The 8,941-nt window shown below is 45.5% G+C and overlaps 1 protein-coding gene across 1 annotated transcript in view; it reads right to left on the reverse strand.

Annotated features, from left to right (window-relative positions):
* The window catches only part of LRP11 (low density lipoprotein receptor-related protein 11), a 37,627-nt gene that overhangs the window by 15,148 nt on the left and 13,538 nt on the right, over nt 1–8,941 (reverse strand). Inside the window, exons 4-6 of the mRNA XM_012735067.1 lie at nt 7,114–7,255; nt 2,948–3,073; nt 1,699–1,905 (exon numbers count right to left, since the gene is read on the reverse strand). Of these exons, the coding sequence (XP_012590521.1) occupies nt 1,699–1,905; nt 2,948–3,073; nt 7,114–7,255 (475 nt within the window). The remainder of the gene's footprint in view (nt 1–1,698; nt 1,906–2,947; nt 3,074–7,113; nt 7,256–8,941) is intronic.

Below are 8,941 nucleotides of genomic sequence, written 5' to 3' on the forward strand. Positions count from 1 at the left end.
AAAAAAAAAGATGATTTGAATCTTCTTCATATTTTTCTGTATTTTTTAGGTTCTCTACAGTCAATACAGGTGACTTTAGTCACCAGGCCAAGGCCATATGTTCTCAGTATTAATTGGACGCTTGCCCTCTCTGAATCTGTGAAACTCCCCTCTCTTGAGTGGTCACTGCCCAAGTCAAAGGCATCAAAAAGGGCAAAAACAGAGGCAAACTTCAAAGTGGGTGCCAACTCCCCTCGACTGGTAGCCACCTGGGTCATTATTTTCAAGAGGTTCCCTAATTGGGGTCCTCACTCCCCAGGAGAGAAGGCTGGACTCATCCAGCAACATCCAGCAGAGAGAAGGGTTGATGGAGGGCCAGGGGGGTGGTGTTTGTCCAGGTGTTCTGTGTGTTTGTAGAGGGGGGGTGTGTGTGGTCTGTGTTGAGATATGTATGTGGTGTGTCAGCTGCCCAGTGTTAGAGGGAGCTTTGTGGTGGTCAGACTGAAATCCCTTACTAAGTAAGGAAATGAGATTAGGGAAGCAGCTTCCTGGCGGCTTTCCAGAGAGCCACAACCAGACCTCCCCACCAGACCTGACCTTTGGGCTTCACTCGCCTTGGGCTGACTCACTCGATAAAACAGGCAGCGAGCAGCAAAATCTCACCCAGCATGACCTCCCATAACCTTTCTTCACCAGACCTGACCCAAACATCCCGTTTCCTCTAACTCCCTTTCTCTCTTCCAGTCTTTCTCCCTTCCAGTCTTTCTCCTTACCTGGCTTTCTCCCTTCCCCAAGGAGAAAACCAGTAACGCGAGCCGAGCCGGTCAGCTGGTGCCCAGTAGGTGGCAGTGTGAGCAAGGGCCGAGTGGACTTGCCAAACCTGGGGAAGAACACGCTTCTGGAATAGTGTATTAGCTGTCTCTGAGGCACTGACAACCCACAAAATGGACAAAGAAGACTGGAAGGCAATATTCCAAGATATTAAAAGCTGTGTTCAGTAAAGGGTGGCGTCTTAATCCTTTTAATAGCTGCATTTTCTGTTTCCTACAAGGGAAAGTGAGTTTTCCCAGTAAAAGTCATTAAAATAGTGATAAATTATTTCTGTGAAATGCTTGCAAAGTTTGCATTCAAAAAGATACTCGCAGAAGCATTCAGAAATCTCATTGTTTATAGTTGTATGTCATCTAACCACGCAAATATATAAATGTGTAAGACAAATTTATAACAAAAGAATCCTGAATACCTCTGCAGGACAAATATATTTTTAAAAATATTTTTAGCTTTATTTGGTGATGGGAAACCCGTGGGATTACAATTGAGATAAAAAAAATGTGCAAAATGATGTAAAAATAAACTTTTTAATAAAAAAAATATTTTTAGCTTTTTTTAAAAAAACAAAAAAAAATTGATAGATTTAGTTTAACTGGAGGCATACCACTAAATCAGTGGCATGTGCAACCATTTCAAGGTGACAGTATTTTCTTTACCTTTCACTTGTTCAGTGTGAAGAGGATTAACACAAATATCTAGGGGTTATGCTACTCCATTTCAGACCTAAACTTTAAATCTCAGCCACACTCTAGTATGTCATAACTTTTCTAAAAACTCATCAAAACAAAATGTTGGGGCCTCCCTGGTGGCCTAGGGGTTAAGTCTCAGCACTATCACCTCTGTGGCCTGAGTTCCATCCCTAGCCACTGACATGAGGGGTTCACTTACCTGACATGAGGGGTTCACCTAGTTGCTCTGGCCCCCAAAAAGCAGAATGATTCCTCTTCAATGTGTCTGATGACCCAAGTGGCTGGTTCAAGGCAGTGGCCTTCTGGTGCTTTTCCAGCAGGATGTTCCTTCCTGCATCTTTGCTTGGACCTGTGGTTCTCGGCTGGGTGGTGGCCGCATGGGTCACCAGCTTCCGCTTGAGATTCACTGAGGCGTGGGAGAGATATATTAATTGTGGAATTTCTTTTCTAAACTTTAACTGAAACCACCAAATTTGTGATTGACTTAAGTTTATGCATGTGTAGAAATAACAGCCAAGCTGCCTCAGGCAGGTCACAGCCCCAGGGAAAGCTCTCATTCTACTTATCACAGATGATCTGTTCTCTCTTCTTCCAGGAATGACCTTTCTAAAAGTGACAGATAAGTGACTGAGTCAGAACTCTAATGTCAGACTGTGAAATTCTGCATCTTCAAAACAGTACTTCAAACGTTTTCTCTTTCCTAGGGTGCATGTTTGTGACATAAAGTGATTTCTCAGCTAGGATTTAGTCATACCACAGTTATGTCAGAACTTTTCTAAAACTCATCAAAACAAAACACAGACTTACTTCAGTTTTTAAAAAAAAAACAAATGCTATATAGCATTTTTATGATGGAAAGAAGCTTTTGGAAAGTTGGAAGTAATTTCTAAAAACAGAGCAGTATAAAAAATTTGATTTCTGCCATTTGAACTAGAAGCTCATAGGAAATGCTCATTTAAGCCATAGCGTATTCATGTAAATTTACTCCTGGAATCAGGAGAAAAGGAATATCGAGTTTGCATTTTATTACAAGACTATGGACATTCCTTCTACCCCTTCTACCACACTGAATATGCAATGCGGCTGACTCACAATTCATATATATATACGTATGTATACGTATGTATATATATATATATATATGTATGTATATATATGTACACACACACAGTTATTCATTTTAAGACAATGTTTACTTGCCCCCTCAGGCATAGATCCTATAGAATTTCCTCCCCAATCACCCATGTACCACTATCATCCCTCCTTCCCTTCCCATCCTACCCCCTCCACCCCCCCCCATATCTCTGGTTTATAATTGTCTATTTGTTTCATTTTGTATTGTTGTCATTTCCCCCCCTATGTCTTATTTGGTTCTCCTATATTCCTCCTATAAGTGAAACCGCTTGATATTTTTCTTTTTCCTTCTGACTTATTTTGCTGCGACTCACGATTCTGACAGAAAGCCTCATCAGAGCCGTCAGGACACTGCTCCACTCCATCACAAGCCAGCGTGATGTCGATGCAACAGCCATCGTCACAAAAGAAGTGGTAGCGTGAGCAAACGCCAGAGCACCCTGTTGAGAAACAAGTCCCAAGTCACGGGAGTGCAGGGAGTTACAGCGTCCACCGAACACGAAGAGCAGACTAAGAGCAGACTAAATCTACCATGAAGGCGCTCAGGCAGAGACGCAGCCCATCTGCAAGCAGCTGAGAGTCTGAGCTGGAGCAGTAGATTCTGGAAAGGTTAGGGGTCTCTTCTTCACCCTCCTGACTTCACTACCAGGGATGGATTTTGGTCACAGGGTCAAGCTGATGTGGTCAAGAGGTGGACACAGAGACACAGCAGCTCTGGTCCTGCCCGTCCAGACCTGGGTAACTTCCCTCGGTGCCCTTCCAGCCTGCAGTCCTTCATCCCAGTCTCCACTCAGCAGGCCACCCATTGACATTACACACCTGCATGACCATGTTTTGTTATTTTTTATTAAAGACTTATTTATTTATACAAGAACCTGGGTACAGGAAAGAGGTGTGGGGGGTGAGAAGATTCACCAGAGACAGAGTAGGGAGAAGAACAGGCAGGTATATTGAAATATAATGCTGAGGGGAGCGGTGGGGAGACAGGAGAGGTCTTCTGTGCCCTTTGGGTCAGCTCCCTGACCAGGTATCAAACTCCATGCTGCAGCAGCTGCCTATAGCTTCATAGGGCTGAGACTTAACCCTTGCACTACCAGGGTGGCTATGTTCTGTACATTTTATACATGCTGTGTATTACATTCTTGACTCCATAATAAGCATTTTTACTGAGATTAACTTTGTAGTATTGATCTCTATTTGTGGACTACTATCAAAAATTAATAGAATCTTTAGCTAATATTTGGTATAAATTATTTCTTCAAATAATGAATTTCTCTCCCTTTTAGATCTCTTGGGAATTTTAAATCCACAGTGCTACATGTGTTTTCTTGAAAGGCCGTCCCTCTTACTCCAGGTTAAAACAACTTAAGACTTGGCTACTTAACAGCTGAGTTACTAAGATTTGTAAGGCGTCAAGCTGGAAGTAGGCCATAACATTTCACAGAGACAGAATGGACTAGGCGATCTCTCAGGGCACAGGAGAGTGTTAAGTGAAGACGTCCACTGAGACGAGGGGCTGAGTGTAGCCTACACATCCGGGAGCGGTCTTGGACACATTCCACTGAAAAGCAATTCCCACTGAAGGAAAGGAGTTCCATTTGAAGAGCTATCTTGATCTAGCAGGGAGAAGGCAAGGAAACGAAATGGTAGAAGTTGCTGAGAAGGAAGGAAGAAGCTGTAGAAAGGAGAATTAGGGGAAGGAAGGAGCTGGGGAAAAGAAGGGAAAGGGACAGCACAAATTCACAGGCACCGCTCATTCTTCCGCGCCACCCAGCGGGCAGACACAAACCCTCCCAGGGTCCTGTGGCCTGGTGGTTCGGAAATAGTCATCTTTGTAATATATGTAATCTGTCTGGATGAGTGCGCTCCAAATATTTTATTTATTATTTCTCCCCCCACCCCCAAAGATTGATTTATTTATGCACACAAGAACTGGGGTACAGACTGGAAGTGTAAGAGTGAGAGCATTCTCCAGAGACAGGGTGGGAGCAGAACAGGTGGAATGACTGAAACCCACTGCTGAGGGGAGCAGCAGGGAGACAGAGAGGTCTGCTGTGCCATGTGGGTCACTCCCTGGCGGGAGATGGAGCTCATGCTGCAGAGGCTGCTGAGAGCTTTATATTGATGAGACTTAACCCCTTCGCCACCAGGGAGGGCCCTCCAAACGTTTTAGACCATGCATCCTGATCAATAATAGGTGAACGTGCATCTTCAATCTGAAAATAACATGCATGCACTATTGTACCAACCCATTGTGAATATTGTAAAATCTACTCAAACATTTAAAGAGGAGATTAAAATAAATAAAAACCTAAGTGTCTGTGTCTGGACTACCTCTGCAGGATTCTATCTGGAGAGCACCGATCTGGATCATACTGGAAGTATTTGATGGCTTATTTGAATAGATTATCTTCCCCAAAGTTTAAAAACACGCAAACCAGCCTCTACATCCCAAAAATGAGCCAAGTTAGCGTCCCGCAGGCAGGGCTTACATGCTTAACTCTTTACCCCAGAAGGTGCTGCCCTGGGCTCCCAACAGCACTGAGTCATTTTCTGCCAAAGCAAAATCTACAATAAAAGAGGGCACACACTGGCCTCCACGCCTCCATTTCGACATCTCCACGTGGTGTCTGAGTCTGACTGACTTTAATCCACAGGCTGTTAGCCCAGTCTAACCAGGGAGTGATTCCCAGGAGGGTTAGTACTAAGCCATTCTCTTTTTATTTTCTATATAAACATTCAAGCACAAAACAGGAAATCCTAGTGGCCTTTCAGTATTCAAGTAGTTCAATCACTTCCTTTTCTTGTTAACCATGGACACAACTGGTGATTCATCTCTGGAGTCCTGGAAAAGTCAGTGGAAAGTGACCCTTCAGGGCAAATGGGCTGGAGAGGTGAGAGCCGCCTGCAGGCCCTGCGGCTCTGGGGCACCTGGGCGACTAAGACAGTCCTTCCCTAATGCTGCAGGGGGTGGCAGGGCATTGGGCTTGGGCTTGCCCCGGACTTGGGAGCACGCAGAGGACAGGCCTGGAAGGAGACGTGGAGCAGCCCATGGATGAGACACTTGCAAGGCTGACGGCAGCACCGTGGGCGCATTTACACTGTGATTTTGCTCCTTTTGTAAGACTTGCCTGGCTCCTTCTGCCCCTTTGCTGTGATTCCTGCAGAAGGTGCCTCAGACCTGTGTCAGGCCTTCCAGCCTCGGTGGCCCAACTCTGAGCCAGCCCTGTCTGGTGGGCATTTACTCACAAGGGAATGGGTAACTTTGGGTGTTGCGTTGGGAAGCTATATCCTTTCCCTTCTCTTTATGCACACTAATCCAAGTAAAGTTCTTCTCTACTAAAGGTCTTAGAAAAATACCGATACAGGTCAAAGTGCAGCACCATGGGCCCTCCCTGGTGGTGCAGCGGGTTGGAGCTCTGCACTACGAAGCCAAGCCAAGCCGTGGCTGCTTCAGTGCGAATTTGATCCCAGCCCCGGAGCTGACCCACATGGTCTAACTCACAGACCTCTCCTGTCTCACCGCTGCTCCCCTCAGCAGTGCACTTCGTCAGTCTGCCTGTTCTGCTCCCCAATCTGTTTCTGATGAATCCTCTTGCTGCCCCTGCACCTCTGGCCTGTACCCATTTCTGTATGCAAAAATAAACAAAAACTTAAAAAAAAAAATTGCGACACTATGAAGCTAGCTGCAGCCGCTATGACACAGGTTCGATCCCAACCAGGAAGCTGAACCCCATGGTGCAACAAACCTCTCCTGTCCTTCCTGCTGCTCCCCTCAGCAGTGTACTTCATCAATACATCTGTTCTGCTCCCCATTCTGTCTCTGGTAAATTCTCTCACCACCCCTGCAACTCTGGCCTATACCCAAGTTCTGTATGCAAAAATAAACAAAAACTTAAAAAAAAAAATTGCGACACTATGAAGCTAGCTGCAGCCGCTATGACACAGGTTCGATCCCAACCAGGAAGCTGAACCACATGGTGCAACAAACCTCTCCTGTCCTTCCTGCTGCTCCCCTCAGCAGTGTACTTCATCAATACATCTGTTCTGCTCCCCATTCTGTCTCTGGTAAATTCTCTCACCACCCCTGCAACTCTGGCCTATACCCAAGTTCTGTATGCAAAAATAAACAAAAACTTAAAAAAAAAAATTGCGACACTATGAAGCTAGCTGCAGCCGCTATGACACAGGTTCGATCCCAACCAGGAAGCTGAACCACATGGTGCAACAAACCTCTCCTGTCCTTCCTGCTGCTCCCCTCAGCAGTGTATTTCAATAGATCTGCCTGTTCTGCTCCCCACTTTTCTCTAGTGAATCCCCTCAACCCCCCGCCCCGGCACCTCTGGCCTGTACCCCAGTTCTTGTATGTATACTAAATCTTTAAATATATGTATATATTGCAGACCCAAAGTCACCCTTCTACTGTAGCCCATTTCTGTGGGTCGTTCGTTGTGAATGGCGGGAAGGACTCTGTCCTCACCTCCCGGGGAGAAGGCTGCAGGAAGCAGTGTCACTGAGACATTGTCGGCACTCCTCTGCCCGGCGGTGTCCGTCACCGTCAGCTGGAAGGTGTACGTTCCTTCTTGCAGGTGGGACAGCTTCAGGGTTCCTGACCGAGGCACCTGTCACCGACACAGGCAGCATCCCATTCCATGAGGAGTCCAGCGCCCCCCTAGGCTGGCCCCTGGCCTGGGGCAGCCTCGCAGGCCACCCTTGAATTCTCATTTCAAACTCTAGGGGGCAAGCCCCTGACAGACAACAGTTCCCTCGTCCTTAGCAGCTGCTGTTCCAACCGTGTCCCTCTTCCCTAAGCTCCACACCTGACCTGTACCCCTGCCCTCCCACAGGTGACCTCACGCACCTGAAGAGAAAAATGAGGATGGTATTTACAGTCTTCTTCACTGCACCATCCCCGGTCCTGGGCATGCGCCTACTCACCCGTCATTTGTTGTAAAAACCCTCTTTTGACAACAACCAAAAATACAGCAGGAGAGCCCTTTCCTGCAGCCCCAAGCTGTGGGGCACCTCTTGCCACCCCCGTAGCTAATCCTTGACTCCCGCCCCTCCGCTTTAGTTGTTCTGGTATTAATGTCTATGCCCAAATGTTTCTTGCCCTATAAAACAAAACAATAACATTAAAACACCCTAAACTCCCAGATCTTCTCTAATCGGTCTTACTTCCTTTCCATTTCAACTTAACTTCTTGAAAGGGCTGTCCATGCGGGTGTGCTGGGCTCATCTTCCCTGTATCCTCTCCCCACCTTGCCCCCACAACTGTGCTGGTAAAACGCACTAACCGACCTAGCGTAGGTCACCTAGTCTCAAGGTCAATAATACCTATTAGACCCTCTATCCCTCTCCTTTTAATCTTAGCTTCCAGCCTCCACAATTGTGAGACAATAAATTTTTGTTGTTAAAAAAGCCACCAGGCTTGCCACCAGGTTTATTATGGCACCCAGCACAAACCAATACACACTTTGCCCACATCTACTGCAGTGTTTGGATGATGTTAATTTGCCTAAGCCAGAAAATATTCCTTAGAGTGGGTCCTGAAAAGGTCAGTAAAAAGTGATTTGCTTCCTGCAAGAGCCACTGTTTATATGGAGCCATGGGACCGCTGAGCTGAACAAGCCCAGTTCCAGCCCAGCTAAGCCTGGTCACAGACAGGATGGAACCTGACAGTCCTCACTCAGGGACCCAAAGATCTCAGGCAGACTTTCCATACTAGAAGGTTGCTTTCTGGCTCATGGAAGAATGAGTTTATTCTGTTGACATTTTCCTCTTTGTATTTTTCAAATTTTCTCGCTGAATTTTAAAGCAACCTGAGTCATTAAAACAAAGCAAGCATCTTTTTTCCTCGCGGTGTTTTTATATTCTGGGGAAGGGAATAAAAAGCAGGCCGAATCTCTCACCTCAAAGAACTGGAAAAAGAACAAAATAACCCAAAAGCCAGTAGAAGACAGGAAATAATAAAAGTCAAAGCAGAAATAAATGAAATGGAAGTTAGGGAAACAGTCCAAAAAAATTGGTGAAACCAAAAGTTAGTCCTTTGAAAAAATAAACAGGATAGACCACTAGCCAGGCTCACAAGAAAAAAAAAAAAAAGAGAGAGAAAGCACAAATAAACAGAATCATAAACAAAAGAGGAAAAAATCACAGCAGAAATCAAAAGAATAATCAGAGAATACTATGAACAACTATATGAAAACAAGTTCGACAATTTAGCAGAAATGGACAAATTCCTACAACTCTACAACCACCCAAAGCTAGACAAAGAAGAAACAGAACAACTAAACAAGCAAGGAAAG

This window comes from Condylura cristata, unplaced genomic scaffold, assembly GCF_000260355.1.
Source record: "Condylura cristata isolate star-nosed mole 26May11 unplaced genomic scaffold, ConCri1.0 scaffold00001, whole genome shotgun sequence".
NCBI lineage: Eukaryota > Metazoa > Chordata > Mammalia > Eulipotyphla > Talpidae > Condylura > Condylura cristata.